This window comes from Cygnus atratus, unplaced genomic scaffold (genome assembly GCF_013377495.2).
Source record: "Cygnus atratus isolate AKBS03 ecotype Queensland, Australia unplaced genomic scaffold, CAtr_DNAZoo_HiC_assembly HiC_scaffold_181, whole genome shotgun sequence".
Lineage (NCBI taxonomy): Eukaryota > Metazoa > Chordata > Aves > Anseriformes > Anatidae > Cygnus > Cygnus atratus.
Window position 1 is genome coordinate 1 of NW_026109774.1, and position 14,897 is coordinate 14,897.

Here is a 14,897-nt window from a genome sequence, read left to right on the forward strand (position 1 = left end):
GGCCTGGGACATCATCTCCAGCGCCGCGGGGCCGCTCGTGTCCTTTGGCGCCGGGTCCGAGTCGAAGATGACTTGGGCGCAGGGGGTTGATCCACATCTTTGGGGGGGCGGGGGACAAAAAAAAGGGGGGGGGGACATGATAAACCTACCCCACCCCAAAATTCCACCGCCCCGACACCGGGGACCCCCGTATCACCTAACCTTGAAGTCGGGAGAACACGAGGGCATCACCTACGACCGGCGTGACGCGGGGCTTGCTGTAGTGCTGCGTGATCTGAGGGGGGGGGAACACACAGGCGTGGGGCCCTCAGCCCCCAAATTCGGGAGGGGGGGTCCCCAACGTGCCCCCCCCCCCCCCTCCCCAGTTCCCCACCGCTTTCTGGGCGTCTTCGAAGGTTTTCTCGATGGCGGCGATTTGGCTGTCGCGGTCCTTGTAGATCTCCTCCTCCGTGAACTCTGCTGTCACCGAGACGCCAATCCTGGGGGGGGGGTGCACAGCAGCAGGGGGGTTCGGGGGGGTCAGGGGGTGCGCCCCTGCCCCTCGGCCCCCCCCTAAGACTCACTTGACCTCGGGCTTCTCGTTGGACACGCCGTAGCGGTTGAACTCGGTGGAGATGTACTCGGTCCTTGCGCATCCATTGGCACCACCTTGGCGTGCTTGCTGCGACCTGGGGGGGGGGGACACGGGGTGATGTAGCCCCCCCCAGACCCCCCTCCGAAAGATTTGGGGGGGAAGCCCTGAGCCCCCCCCCCCCCCCGGTGCTGTGGGGTCCCCATTACCTCTTGGAGCTGGTGGGCGCCTGGATCTCCTCCTCCAGCAGCTTCTCATCCGCTGGGTCCAGGAGCATCTGAACGGAGAAGAAAAAATTCGGGGTGCTGTCGTTGTGTCCCCCCCCCCCAGAAAAAACACCCTTTTTTGGGAGTGCCCCCCCTGAACTCCAGGCCCACCGCTGGGGTCGATGCGGTAGGTGTCGGGGTTGATGAGGTTCCGATGGTGACGCCCAGGTCGGGCTCGGTGAGCAGGTCGTGCTTGTGCTGCTCTCCAGCGACGTGCCTTGTACTGCACGAACCTGGGGGGGGGCACGGAGCACACATCGGTGTCCCCCCCCAGTACCGGGGCAGAGAACCCCCCCCCCCCCCCCGAGCCGCTCGTACCGTTCTGGTCGAAGGGGTAGGTGATGAACTTGGGGTCGAGGGATGTCGGGAGGCTGTTGCAGTATTTCACCCGGCACACCACGCCCGACCTGCGCGCACCGCGGTCGGGGGGGAGGCCGCGACGCTGCGGACCCCCCCCAGGATCCTGGGGACCCCCCCGGACCCTGGGGACCCCCCCCAGCACCCCCGTGACCCCCAGACCCTACAGACCACCACCCAGATACTAGGGACTCCCCGGACCTATGGTCCCCCCAGGACCCTGAGACCCCCCCCAACCCGCAGCTCCCCCCCCAGGACCCTTCGGCCCCTTAGGACCTTATGGAACCCCCCCAAGGACCCTGTGCACCCCAGGACCCTATGGACCCCCCAGGACTCCGTGCTCCCCCCCCGACCCCATGGACCTCCCCCCAGGCCCCTTCAGACCCCCTCCCCGAGACCCCGGACGCCCCCCAGGCCCCCCCCGCCCCTGCGCCCCCCCAGGAACCCTGCGAGCCCCCCCGAGCCCTCCCCCCCGCAGCCCCCCCAGGCCCCCCCCCCGTGGTCCCGGAGCCCCTCCCCCACCTCTCCGGCAGCGTCCGGTGGGAGCTGGGCCTGTGGGGGGGGACAAGGGGGGGGGCGTGACGTCACGGCGGGGCCCCCGTGACGTCACGGCCCTGACGTCCACGGGCCGCGCCGTACCTGTGGCCCGGCTCCTCCCGCTGCGCCTGCGTCTGGATGGTGGGAGCCATGGCGGGGCCCGGCCCTGCGCAGGCACCGCCGGGGGCAGCCGCGGCCCGCGCCGGGAAGGCCCCCCCCGCCGTGACGTCACTTCCCGAGCGGAAGCGGAAGGAGAGACGGGAACATGGCGGCGCCCCCGCAGCAGCCGCCGCCGCCGGGGCCGGGGCCGGGGCCGGGGCCTCCCATTGCGCCTGCGCCGCCGCTCGCGGCGGGGGCGGGGCCGGCGCAGGGGGCGGGGCCCGGGCCGCCGTTACCGGCGCAGGTGGCGGCTGCGCAGGCGCAGGACTTCCGACCCCGTGCAGCGCTTCCGGCTGCTCATCCCCCAGCTGAAGGAGAGCCTGCAGGTGGGCGGGGGCCTGCCGCCGAAAGGGGCGGGGCCTGCCGCCGAAAGGGGGCGGGGTTTGGCGTTGGGGAGGGAGGGGCCTGCAGGCTGGAGGGGGCGTGGTCTGGTTTCGGTGGAGGGCGGGGCCTGGCGGCGGGAGGGCGGGGCCTGACGCAGCAGAGTTGGGCTGTTGCTAAGGGAGGGCGGGGCCCTGCTGTCGAAAGGGGCGTGGCCTGCCGTCCCTATGGGCGCGGCCTGCCCCTTGCGGGCGGTGGCTGTGGGACTCTGGGGTGCCCAGTGCAGTTGGGGGGGTTTGGGGGGTCCTGGGGGTCCCGTCCCCCCAGTGAGCCCCTTTTGCCCCTCCCCGAGCCCCTTTTTGCCCCACCCAGACGCTGATGAAGGTGGCGGCGCAGAACCTGGTGCAGAACTCCAACATCGACAACGGGCAGTGAGTGCCCCCCAGTCCGGGGGGGGGCTGCATCCCCTCAAATCCAACCCCCGAGCCCCCCGAGAGCCCCCCGAGAGCCCCGCAGCACCCTCCTGCGCTGACCCAGTGCCTCCCAGTTCCCCCCACAGCCCCCCAGTGCCACCCAAGCGATGATGGGGGGGACACTGGGGTGGGGGGGTGATACCCAGGGGGGGCACCGGGGGGGTGACGGTCACCGTGTACCCCCCCGCCGCAGGAAAAAGCGCCGATGGAGCCCTGCAGCGCTTCGACAAGAGCCTTGAGGAGTTCTACGCCCTGTGTGACCAGCTCGAGCTCTGCCTTGTGAGTGCCTCCCCGTCCGCCACCCCCCCACCTCGGGGACACCCCCCGCATGTCGGGGACACCTCCACACCTCGGGGACACCCACTGACCTCGGGGACACACCCACCTCAGGGACACCCCCTGACCTCGGGGAACACCGCCCCCACCTCGGGGACACCCTCGCACCTTGGGGACACCCCCACACCTCGGTGACACCCGCTGTTGCATCCTCACCCCCTCCTTCCACCCCATTCCCCCTCTATCCCCCCGCCCCAATTAACCGCCTCCCAGCCCGTTGTCCCCGGCTCCCCCGCCGGTGACCCCCCCATCCCCCCTCGTCCCCAGCGCCTGGCCCACGAGTGCCTCTCGCAGAGCTTCGACAGCGCCAAGCACGCGCCCGCCCTGGTGCCGGCGGCACCCAAGGGCGAGGGGGGGGCGGGCGAGAGCCTCCCCTACACCCAGTACCTGCCCCTCATCAAGGCGCAGATCGCCGGCGCCAAGGACATCCACAACGCCCTGCTGGAGGGGGCCAACAAGATCACCGGCAAGCTGCCCCCCCCCGGGGGGCCCTAGAGAGGCCGCTGGGGGAGGTGGGGGGGGGCAGAGGGGTACGGGGGGGGCAAGGGATTGGGGAGCCCCCCCATGTGGGGGAATAAAGGTGGATGTGGGAGCAGCGGGTGTCGTGAGGGTTTTTTTGGGGGGGGGCAGCAGTGTGTGTGGGGGGTCACACCTAGGTCAGGGCGTCACACCTAGGTGGGGGGGTCACTTGTATTTGGGGGGGTCAGCCATATGTGGGGGGGCCCCCCATGCATGGGGGGGGTCACCCGTAGGCGGGGGGGCCACGCACACGTAGGGGACGGCACCCATCCCCGTGGGGGGGTCACCCACAGGTGGGGGTCTCCCGTACGTTCAGGAGCCACCCATGGGTGGGGGGGCTCCCCCCGGCCCCCCCCCGGCCTCCCCCGCTGTTCCCGGCACCGTGACTCAGCCCGGCCCCGCCCCCACCCCACCCTCCGAGGGTGCGGGGCTTCCCCGATGACGTCACCCCCGCCCCCTCCCTTCCCCGTGCCGGGGCCGCGCCCTGCGCGTGACCCGGCGCCGGCCCCGCCCGGTGAGCTCATCGCCACGCCCCCCCGGCGGCTTCCGGCCACGCCCCCTCCGCTGACGTCACGGGCGCCCATAAAAGGAGCGCGGCGGCGAGCGGACGGCACCGGAGATCCCCCCCCCCACCTCCGCCCCCTCCCTCCCGGGTTGACATGGCCGCCGCCGCCGCCGGGCCTGCACCGGAGCCCCTGCGCCAGGTACGGGACCCCCCGGAACCTCCCTGGGTGTCGCTGGGGATCCCCGGGACCCCCTCCCGGTACTACCGGGACCCCCCCCCGACCCCCACCTCGTTGTGCCGGGACCTCCCGGGACCTCCGATCCCCTCCCGGTACTACCGGGACCCCCAGGGACATCTAATTCCCCCCCCGGGACTCCCCCCTCGTTGTCCCCGGGACCCCCCCTCGGTACGGCCGGTGTCCCCCGGGACCTCCAAACTCCTCCCAGTACGCTCGGGGCCCCACTCGCGACATCTGACCACCCCCAGACCTCCGGGACCCCCCCCCTTCGGTACGGCTGGGACCTCCGACCCTCCCCCGGGACCTCCAGTTCCTCCCCCGAGTCCCCCCGCATTATACCGGTGCCCCCCGGGACCTCTGAGGCCCCCCCCTCGGTGTGGCCGGTGCCCCCTGGACCCCCTCTCGGTACAATTCGGACCCCCTGGGATCTCCAAACCCCTCCGGGACCCCCCTCTCAGTGGGTTGGGACCCCCCCCCGAGACCTCTGTGACACCCCCCCCGGTCCCTCCACCCCACCCCCAACCGTGTCCCCTTCTCTGTCCCCAGGCTCTCTTCGGTGCGCAGCCCCCCCGCCAGCCGTCCCCGGAGCCCCCCCGGCCCCCCCGCTCCCCCTGGGGCCCCCCGCCAGACCTGGGCCGCCTCCTGCGCTCCCTCAGCGCCCCGGGCGGGCGACCAGTGCCCCCCCCGCCCGGCTTCCCCCCACGGCACCATGGCCCCCCCCCGGGCTTGAGCCGGCCAGCGGCCCCCTGGGGCGGCCGCCCTGGAGCTGGTGCTGGCGGCCTTGACCTTGGGGTCGGAGCTGGAGCCTGCGGGGGGGGCTCTGCCCCCGGTACCGTCGCTGCCCTCCCCCTTGGGATCGCCGCTGTCGCCCCCGCTATGTCCGTCCCTGCCGTCGCCACCCCCCCGGGGACCCTCGCCGCCGCTGTCGCTGCACAGCCTGCCTTCCTCCTCCTCCTCCTCGCCGCCGCCGCTCGCCCTCCCGGAGGCCTCCCCGTCGCCCCCCGGCTCGCCGCCGTCGCCGCTCTACAAGACGGAGCTGTGCCGCCCCTTCGCCGCCACCGGCCGCTGCCGTTACGGTGCCCGCTGCCAGTTCGCCCACGGCCCCGGCGAGCTGCGGGGGCTCCGGCGCCACCCCAAGTACCGGACGCAGCCCTGCAGCACCTTCCTGCGCTGCGGCTCCTGCCCCTACGGCCCCCGCTGCCACTTCCTCCACGGCCCCCCCCAGCTCCAGCCGGCCCCGGCCCCGTTACTGGGGGATGGGGGGGTGACGGCCATGGGCCCCCCCCCCAGCAGCCCCCGCCGCCTCCCTGTCTTCGACCGCATCTCGGTGGCGGAGTGATGTCCCCGTGGCCATGGGGACCCCTCTGAGTATGGGGGGGGGATGCCCCCACCCCATGTTTTCTTTTTTGGGGGGGAAAACCGCTGTGAGGGCCCCCTCACGGCACCCTTTGTACCTCTCAGGTGAAGGGGGGCCCCCTTTTAACCCTCCCCATGCACTTTTGGGGGGGGAGGCGCTGGATGTAGCAGCTCCCCCAGAAGGGGGGGCGCGCCCTGGGCTCATCTCAGTGGTGCTAATTGGGGCGGGGTTGCCAGCGGGTCCTGGATGCCCCCCCACCCCCCCCCCATTTTATGGCTTTATTTATTTAAGGTCGGTGCCTTGGGGCTGCCCCCGGCCCTGTGTGTGGGGATGGAGGTTTTTTAGGGTATTTATGGGGTTTGTAGAGTTTTTTTTGGGGGTGGGGTGAGTTTTTTAGGGTATTTATGGGGTTTGTAGGGTTTGTTGAGGGGGGGTGGGTTGGTAAATAAACACTTGGGCTGTGACCGAACGCTCTCGCTTCCTCTCTCGCCGTCACGGGACGCCCTTCCGGGGCCGTTTCCTCGGAAAAATAAAAGTTTAAAAAAAAAACAAAAGAGGCGCAAGTGACGCAATGCCTCCCGCTGACGTCGCGGGCCCCCCCCCCGAGTGACGTCACGGCGCGCTTCGCCCCGCCCTATCTTGGCCCCTCCGGGCCGCCGTCGCGGAACTCGCCCTGGTCACGTGACGGGGAAAAAAAGTCTCGCGAGAGGAGGCGGCGAGGCCTGCGCGGGCGGCCGCAGCGGCGGGAGCAGGCCGCGAACCGGTGCCGGGACGGGAAGCGGAGCCGCGAGCGGAAGCGGAGCCGAGCGGGGGTTTCTCCGTGCGGTAAACGGCGGCGGCCGCGGCTGCTCCCGGGGCCTGACGGGGAGTCGGCGGGTGCCGCCCTCCGCCCCCCGGCCTCCCCCCGGGGCCCCCATCGCGTCCGCCGACCCCCCGCGGCGCCGCCATGTCGGACAGCGACGACAGCAACTTCTCGGAGGAGGAGAGCGAGCGCAGCAGCGAGGCCGAGGAGGCCGAGGCGAGGCCGGAGGCTGCGGGCCGGGGGGTTTGGGGGCTCTCGGGGAGGGCTTTGGGGCGAGTTGGGGGTCGTGGGGGGGTTGAGGGAGATTGAGGGGGGGTTAGCGGGGGTTGGGGGTTTTGGGGGTCTTGGGGGAGGGTTGGGGGCCTTGGGGGGGTTTAGGGGGAGTTGGGGGATTTTAGGGGCCTTGGGGGGAATTTTGGGGGTCTTGGGGGGGGGTTCGAGGAGATTGCGGGGGCTTTAAGGGGGGGTTGGGAGGTTTGGGGGACGTTAGGGGGGTCTTGTGGGAATTTTGGGGGCCTTGGGGGGCCTTTAGAGGGGGTTGGGAGGTTTGTGGGGATTTAGGGGGGTTGGGGGGGATTTTGAGGTTCTTGAGTAGGTTTGGGGGTTGTCAGGGATTTGGAGGGTTTGGGGGGGGCGTTGGGGAGATTTTGGGGCAGTTTTAGGGGGGTTTTGGGGGGTCTTGGGGGTTTACAGGGGTTTGGGGGCGTGCAGCCTTCTCTCACCCTGTTTTTCGCCCCACCCCCCCCGAATTGTTGCACAGGCTGAGGAGGAGCACGCCAGCGCAGCCGGCAGTGAGAAGGAGGAGGCAGAGGAGGAGGAGGAGGAAGAGGAGTACGATGAGGAGGAGGAGGAAGAAGATGACGACCGGCCAGCCAAAAAACCCCGCCACGGGGGCTTCATCCTGGACGAGGCCGGTGAGCTGCCGGTGGGGGGGGTGCAGCGGGGGCCGCCGCCCCCGGCCCCACTCAGCGCCCCGATCCCACCACAGACGTCGACGACGAGTACGAGGACGAGGACCAGTGGGAGGATGGGGCCGAGGACATCCTGGAGAAAGGTGAGGAGCCCCCCCCGGGGCTTTGGGGGCTCCCCCCTGTGGTTTCGAGGCCCCCTTCTTGGGCTTTGGGGCTGCTTCCGTCCCGCTCCCTGCCTTCAAGACCAGAGGAAGAGGATGGAAACGGAGTCCCATGGTGGCGTAGCTCTTTTGGGGCTAAACCACGTGGTTTTGGGCCACGCTGCGTGGCCGCTCTGGCTCTTCCCCTGCCTCCAGGCGTGTTTTTCTCCCCAAATCCACCTCTCGGGGGCGGGAGGGATGGCGGGGCCCCGGCTCCCTCACCTCCTCCCTCCATCCGTCCGTCCGTCCCCCCCGTTTGTCCGCTCAGCACATCTCATCCGCACCAGCCTGGTTTTATTTCTTTGCTGTATTTATTATTATTATTTCTACCCTTTTTTTTTGTGGTTTCCTTTCCCTCCTGTGCTGCCGTCTTAATTTGTTCCTTCCCCTTTGTTCCCCCCTCACCCCGCGGGTGGTTTTGCCGCTATTATTTGCTCCATACTGTCTGCCCTCCACCGCCACCTCCTTGTTCCCGAGCAGAAGAGATCGAAGGTAAGCTCGAGTCAGCCCAAGCTCCCCACCTCTGGCGTCACCCCCCCGGGGCCAACCAAGCCCCTGTGGGCCGGGTCCGACCCTCCTCTTCCTCGCAGCTTCCAACATCGACAACGTGGTGCTGGACGAGGACCGCTCAGGGCGCTCGGCGGTTGCAGAATCTCTGGAGGTGACGCCAGATCCGTCCACCCCCCTGGCCCCCTTTTTGCCCCCCGACAGGCTGCAGGAGCTGCGCTGATGCCTTTTTTTCCTGCAGGGATCAACGCGAGGAGGAGCTGGGCGAGTATTACATGAAGAAATACGCCAAGTCCTCAGTGGGAGAGACGTGAGTGGCACGGCGCTGCGCCCTGTCCCGGCAGGAAGGGCTCGTGCTTTTATAGCTTTTCCTTTTTTCTTTTTCTCTCAGCGTTTACGGCGGCTCCGATGAGCTCTCGGATGACATCACGCAGCAGCAGCTGCTGCCTGGAGTCAAGTGAGTGTTGTGCAAGGGGAAAAAAAATAAAACACGCTGTGTTTATGGGGAAAAAAAGAGGTAGATCGGGTCTGGGGGGCGCTGAGCTGCGCAGCTGGGTGGGGTTTTATGGGCTGGGCCGGGACAAGCCGCCCTGTAACGGTTCCTCTCTCTGCCCCTGTGCAGGGATCCCAACCTCTGGACTGTGAAGTGCAAGGTAGGTGCTGGGGGGCTTTGGGGTGGGGGTCAGCATTTGGGGGGGGTGTATCCGCAACCCTAAACAACCCCTTTTCCCCCCAGATCGGCGAGGAGCGCGCCACAGCCATTGCCCTGATGCGGAAATTCATCGCCTACCAGTTCACCGACACAGTGAGGCTGGGGGGGAGCCAGGGGGGGGGCCAGAGGGGGGCCTGCAGCCCCTGCGCCCCCGTTCTTGACGTGCCCCTCGTCCCGCAGCCCCTGCAGATCAAGTCGGTGGTGGCCCCCGAGCACGTCAAGGGCTACATCTACGTGGAGGCGTACAAGCAGACGCACGTGAAGCAGGCGATCGAGGGCGTGGGCAACCTGCGCATGGGCTACTGGAACCAGCAGATGGTCCCCATCAAGGAGATGACAGACGTGCTGAAGGTGGTGAAGGAGGTCACCAACCTCAAGCCCAAGTCCTGGGTGCGCCTCAAGAGGGGGATCTACAAGGACGACATCGCCCAGGTGAGGTGGGAGGGGACGAGGGGCGCTGCGGGGGGCAGTTGGTGACAGCCCCGGCTCACCGCCGCCGCCTCCCCCGCGGGCAGGTGGATTACGTGGAGCCCAGCCAGAACCAGATCTCCCTCAAGATGATCCCCCGCATCGACTTCGACCGCATCAAAGCCCGCATGAGCCTGGTAGGTGGGGCGTTGCAGGGCTGCCGCCGCCGTGCCGGGGCCGCTGGCTCAGCCCGCTGCCTCCCACCCTGCAGAAGGACTGGTTTGCCAAGCGCAAGAAGTTCAAGCGCCCCCCCCAGCGGCTTTTCGATGCTGAGAAGATCCGGTAGGTGGCAGCCCCTGCGCCGGACAACGTCAGGCGTGGCCGAAAACCGCCCCCCCCCCCACCAGTGAGCTGCCCTCCCTGAGGGGCTGGTTCGGGTTTTTGCCCCCGTCTCGGCTCAGCTCCCTGGGAGGCGACGTGGCATCGGATGGAGACTTCCTCATCTTTGAAGGCAACCGCTACAGCCGCAAGGGCTTTCTCTTCAAGAGCTTCGCCATGTCGGCCGTGGTGAGCGCGGGCCTGGCTTTAAATCCAGACCCAAACCCAGCGCTTTTCTCCCCAGACTGCTTCCCTTCCCGTGGCGAGATGCAGCCGCGGGGGTCCGGGTGGGAAAGGGGGTGGGGAGGGAGGCCGGTGGCTCCCTGTTCCTCGGTGGGGATGGCGCCACTGTGACGCCGTCGGTGTGGCATCGGCGCTGCTCAGATAAGCAGGGGCGTTTTGGGAAGGAAGGGGGCGATTCGGCCATCGGCTTTGTTCGTGGCAGATCACGGAAGGCGTGAAGCCCACCCTGTCGGAGCTGGAGAAGTTCGAGGACCAGCCCGAGGGCATTGACTTGGAGGTGGTGACGGAGAGCACAGGTACGCGGGGCTTTCAGCGCGGCCCCCCCCTCGCCGCACCCCACAGCGCCTCAGCCCCTCACCGTCCCTGCCGCTGCCCCCAGGGAAGGAGCGTGAGCACAACTTCCAGCCCGGTGACAACGTGGAGGTGTGCGAGGGCGAGCTGATCAACCTGCAGGGCAAGATCCTCAGCGTCGATGGCAACAAGATCACCATCATGCCCAAACACGAGGACCTGAAGGTAGCAGAGAGCCCAGGGAGCAGCTCTGGATGCCTCGGGCAGGGCGCTGTGGCCACGCCAGGCCCGCTCCCCGATGCTCCTTCCCCCCTAGGACATGCTGGAGTTCCCAGCTCAGGAGCTGCGCAAGTATTTCAAGATGGGCGACCACGTGAAAGTGATCGCGGGGCGTTTTGAGGGTGACACGGGCCTCATCGTTCGGGTGGAGGAGAACTTTGTCATCCTCTTCTCTGACCTCACCATGCACGAGGTGAGCGCAGGGGCGAAACCCCCCCAGCCCGGCTCTGCGTGGGGAGGAGGAGAAGGGGCCGCCACGGCTGCGTCTCAACCCTCTTCCTGCCCCGCCACCAGCTCAAGGTGCTACCGCGGGACCTGCAGCTCTGCTCGGAGACTGCCTCGGGCGTGGACGTTGGGGGGCAGCACGAGTGGGGCGAGCTGGTGCAGCTGGACCCCCAGACCGTGGGCGTCATCGTCCGCCTGGAGCGCGAGACCTTCCAGGTGAGCTCTGGCTGCCACGACGCTGGAGGGAGCTGCATTTTTTTTTTGTGTGTTTTCCCCTGTTTTCGGATGTCCTGCTGGGGAAGAGAATGAGAGGGGCACACAGCCGTGTCGGAGATGCCTCCCCAGCTTCTGTTGTTCGTCTCCGGGGTTGTGGAATCTGAGGGGGGGCTGTTTTGGGCAGGCCCCCTTCCAGCTCCTTGCCCCCCCTGTGGGCTGCAGGTGCTGAACATGTACGGGAAGGTGGTGACGGTGCGGCACCAGGCTGTCACCAGGAAGAAGGACAACCGCTTCGCCGTCGCCCTCGACTCGGAGCAGAACAACATCCACGTCAAGGACATTGTCAAGGTCATCGACGGGCCCCACTCGGTACGAGCTGCGGCGTGGGGGTGCCACCAGCTCGTCTGCCTTGGGCCTGTTGGGTTTGCTGGGGGTCTTTCTGGCTTCTTCTGGCACCAAGGGTCCTTCCTGACAGCCCCCTGGGTTCTTCCTAGTGCTGGGACGAGGAAGTCCAGTCCTGTCCCCCCTCAGAGCCTCACCCCCCACCCCCCTTTTACCGGCACAGGGCCGCGAGGGGGAGATCCGGCACCTCTTCCGCGGCTTTGCCTTCCTGCACTGCAAGAAGCTGGTGGAGAACGGCGGCATGTTTGTCTGCAAGACCCGACACCTCGTCCTGGCCGGTGGTTCCAAGGTGGGAGTGCGCTGGGGACGCCCCCGGGGACTACCGGCAGCTGCCAGAGGGGGCTGCGGCCCCACGGCTTCGCTGCTGCCCCTTCTCCAGCACCCTTTTTTCTCCCTTTTGCAGCCACGGGACGTCACCAACTTCACAGTGGCTGGCTTTACTCCCATGAGCCCCCGTATCACCAGCCCAATGCACCCCAGCGGGGCTGGTGAGTGCTGGGGGGGTGCCCCCAAGGACAGGAGAACGTCCCCGAGGACCATCCTGAGCCCCCCCCACCTCGCTCCTTGCAGGCCAGCGCGGCGGCTTTGGCGGTGGCGGCATGAGCCGTGGGCGCGGGCGGCGGGATAACGACCTCATCGGGCAGACGGTGCGCATCTCCCAAGGACCTTACAAAGGTGGGTGCCTTCTTGGGGGGGGCATGCTGGGTTTCTGGGTCCCGTCCCACCCCCCCAGCATGGGCTGGGGCTGTGGGGTTGCCTGTGTCCCCCCTGCCCAGCCGCTCTCGGGCCCCGCAGGCTACATTGGGGTGGTGAAGGACGCAACGGAGTCGACGGCCCGCGTGGAGCTGCACTCCACCTGCCAGACCATCTCGGTGGACCGCCAGCGCCTGACCACAGTGTGAGTGCCCCTTGGGGACAGGGGGACGTGCCGCACCGTCCCCGGGGCTGTTGGGGACTCCGTGTCCCCGTCTCCTGACGCTGTGTCCCCACAGGGGCTCGCGGCGCCCTGGTGGGATGACATCGACCTATGGGCGCACCCCAATGTACGGCTCCCAGACCCCGATGTACGGCTCGGGCTCCCGCACCCCGATGTACGGCTCCCAGACGCCCCTGCATGACGGTGAGTGGAGGTGGGGGGGCCCCCGGGGTCCATGGGGGACACGGGACAGGGGTTAGGTGGATTCCAGGGGCATGGAAGGGACCCTGGTGTGATCTTTTGGAGGGAATTAGGGGGCTGAAGTGGGCACTGGGGACAAGGAGGGCTGAGGGGGAGGGGGATGGGGCTGAGGGGACGCACAGAGGGAACTGACGTGGCCCCCACGGGGCATTGCAGGCAGCCGCACGCCACACTACGGCTCGCAGACCCCGCTGCACGATGGCAGCCGCACGCCTGCCCAGAGCGGTGCCTGGGATCCCAACAACCCCAACACGCCTTCCAGGTGGGTGCCAGCGGGGCTGGCGACCAGGACAGCCCCACCGCAGGGTCCCTGCTCACCAGCACGGCCCCAGCGACATTGTGACGGTCGTGGTTTGGGGTCCTGGGCCACCAGAGAAGCCCCACCACGGGATTCCAGTCACCAAGTTGTCCCGAGCGCTGCGATGATGCCTGTTTTCCGTCCCTAGGGCCGACGAGGACTTTGAGTACGGCTTCGATGATGAGCCCACGCCCTCACCGCAAGGCTACGGTGGCACCCCCAATCCGCAGACCCCCGGCTACCCCGACCCCTCGTCCCCACAGGTCACCCAGCCGTACAACCCCCAGACCCCTGGCACGCCGGCCATGTGAGTGTTCCCTCTGCCCCGCACCCATCTGTGGCTTCGGGGCGCCCCAAGGCCTGGCTCTGGGAGGGGAATCACAGCCCTGCGGCCCCCGAGTTGGGGCTGGGGGGGGGGAACCTCATCCCTGAAAGACTCCAAACTGTGGTCCTGGTGGGGAAATGTGCTCCTAGTGGACCCCAAACCGAGGCCTGGAGTTGACACCGTGTTCCCTGAAGCCCCCCACGGGGTGATACGGTGCCCCCGTGTCCCCCTCTCGCCCCGGCAGGTACAACACCGACCAGTTCTCCCCCTACGCCGTGCCATCGCCACAGGGCTCCTACCAACCCAGCCCCAGCCCCCAGAGCTACCACCAGGTGGCCCCCAGCCCCGTGGGCTACCAAAACACCCACTCGCCGGCCAGCTACCACCCTACACCATCGCCTATGGCCTACCAGGTACCCCCAGACCCTTTTTCCCCCGTCCCCCGTAGCCCCCCCGCTGCTGCTCACGCTGTCTTTTCTCTGCCCCCAGGCCAGCCCCAGCCCCAGCCCAGTGGGGTACAGCCCCATGACCCCCGGGGCGCCATCCCCGGGGGGGTACAACCCCCACACCCCCGGTTCGGGCATCGAGCAGAGCTCCAGTGACTGGGTGACCACCGACATCCAGGTGAAGGTCCGGGACACCTACCTGGACAGCCAGGCGGTGGGACAGACGGGCGTCATCCGCAGCGTCACGGTGAGTCGGCAGCGGTGCTTTTTGGGGTGGGGGGCGTGGGGGGGGACAACACGTCCCTACGGAGCCTTTGCTGACCCCGTCCTCTCTGCGCAGGGGGGGATGTGCTCCGTGTACCTGAAGGACAGCGAGAAGGTGGTGAGCATCTCCAGCGAGCACCTGGAGCCCGTCACCCCCACCAAGAGCAACAAGGTACGGTGCCCGCTGCCCTCTTGTCCCCTCGAGGCCTCCAGCGTCCCCTCGGTGCCGCTGCTGGGTTCTCTCTGCCCGCTCCAGCTCCTCGCAAACTGTCACAAGGGCCCCTTATCACCTCCCAGCCCCCTTCAGCAGCCTCCTGGGACCCCACCAGCCTGCACAAGGGTCTCTGAAGCCCTTCCTCCTTCCCTCAAGCCCCACCGCGTCCCCCACTGCTGACCTTACCCCATCCCACCTCGTTCCTCTGGGCTTCCTCTGCCTCCCTTGACTTCCCTGCCCCTACTGGGGGGCCCTCAGCGTCCCCTGTACCCTCCCAGCCCCCCCTGGATGCGCTGTACGTCCCTTATGGTCCCCGTTCTCCTCGCAGGTGAAGGTGATCCTGGGTGAGGACCGGGAGGCCACCGGCATCCTGCTCAGCATCGACGGCGAGGATGGCATCGTCCGCATGGACCTGGACGAGCAGCTCAAGATCCTCAACCTGCGCTTCCTGGGCAAGCTCCTGGAGGCCTGAGCGCCCCCTCCCCGCTGCCCTCCCCCGCTCTGCTTTTCTCTTTCTTTTTTATGTCTTTTTTTCCCCTCTTTTTCTCATTTTACATCCCCTTTGCCCTGGCGCCTGTTTGTGATGGGATTTTGGTGTCCAATAAAAGCTGTTGTGCGCCACACCTGTCCTGTCCCCTGCACGCTGGGTACTGGGACGGGGGGGTTACTTGGAAGGGGGGGTGCTGGGATGGGGGGGTACTGGGATGGGGGCGTTAGGGTTAGGGTTACTTTTTTATTAATTTTTTTTTTCCATTTTTTGTTAGGGTTTAGTGGTTAGGGTTAGTGTTAGGGTTGGGGTTATGGTGAGGATTAGGGTTAGTGTTAGGGTAAAGGGTTAGGGTTGGTTAGGGTTAGGGTTAGTATTAGGGTTAGGGTTGGGTTAGGGTTAGTAGGGTTTAGGGATAGTATTAGGGTTAGGGTTGGGTTAGGGTTAGGGTTGGTTAGGGTTAGGGCTTAGAG

General features: G+C 67.6%; 2 protein-coding genes and 1 pseudogene across 2 annotated transcripts; 2 read left to right on the forward strand and 1 right to left on the reverse strand.

Moving 5' to 3' along the window:
* Nucleotides 1–6: 6 nt before the first annotated feature.
* LOC118261667 (RNA polymerase II-associated factor 1 homolog) lies at nucleotides 7–1,932 on the reverse strand (annotated as a pseudogene).
* A 64-nt stretch (nucleotides 1,933–1,996) lies between these two features.
* LOC118261669 (mediator of RNA polymerase II transcription subunit 29-like) lies at nucleotides 1,997–3,526 on the forward strand. Its single transcript, XM_035572580.2, is given in 5 exon segments — nucleotides 1,997–2,161; nucleotides 2,163–2,216; nucleotides 2,584–2,643; nucleotides 2,880–2,963; nucleotides 3,288–3,526. Coding segments are annotated over 5 exon segments (591 nt in total). The 3' UTR covers nucleotides 3,516–3,526.
* Nucleotides 3,527–6,461: 2,935 nt separating this feature from the next.
* Nucleotides 6,462–14,560, forward strand: SUPT5H (SPT5 homolog, DSIF elongation factor subunit). The gene is given in 29 exon segments (XM_050716677.1): nucleotides 6,462–6,657; nucleotides 7,202–7,355; nucleotides 7,430–7,495; nucleotides 8,143–8,183; nucleotides 8,185–8,213; nucleotides 8,301–8,369; nucleotides 8,451–8,516; nucleotides 8,682–8,712; nucleotides 8,796–8,864; nucleotides 8,952–9,203; nucleotides 9,287–9,376; nucleotides 9,451–9,521; nucleotides 9,641–9,746; nucleotides 10,003–10,096; nucleotides 10,180–10,316; nucleotides 10,408–10,563; nucleotides 10,665–10,811; nucleotides 11,034–11,180; nucleotides 11,377–11,502; nucleotides 11,617–11,701; nucleotides 11,784–11,888; nucleotides 12,009–12,111; nucleotides 12,206–12,333; nucleotides 12,547–12,652; nucleotides 12,837–12,995; nucleotides 13,258–13,426; nucleotides 13,503–13,706; nucleotides 13,800–13,895; nucleotides 14,266–14,560. Coding segments are annotated over 29 exon segments (3,222 nt in total). The 5' UTR covers nucleotides 6,462–6,585; the 3' UTR covers nucleotides 14,410–14,560.
* Nucleotides 14,561–14,897: the final 337 nt, after the last annotated feature.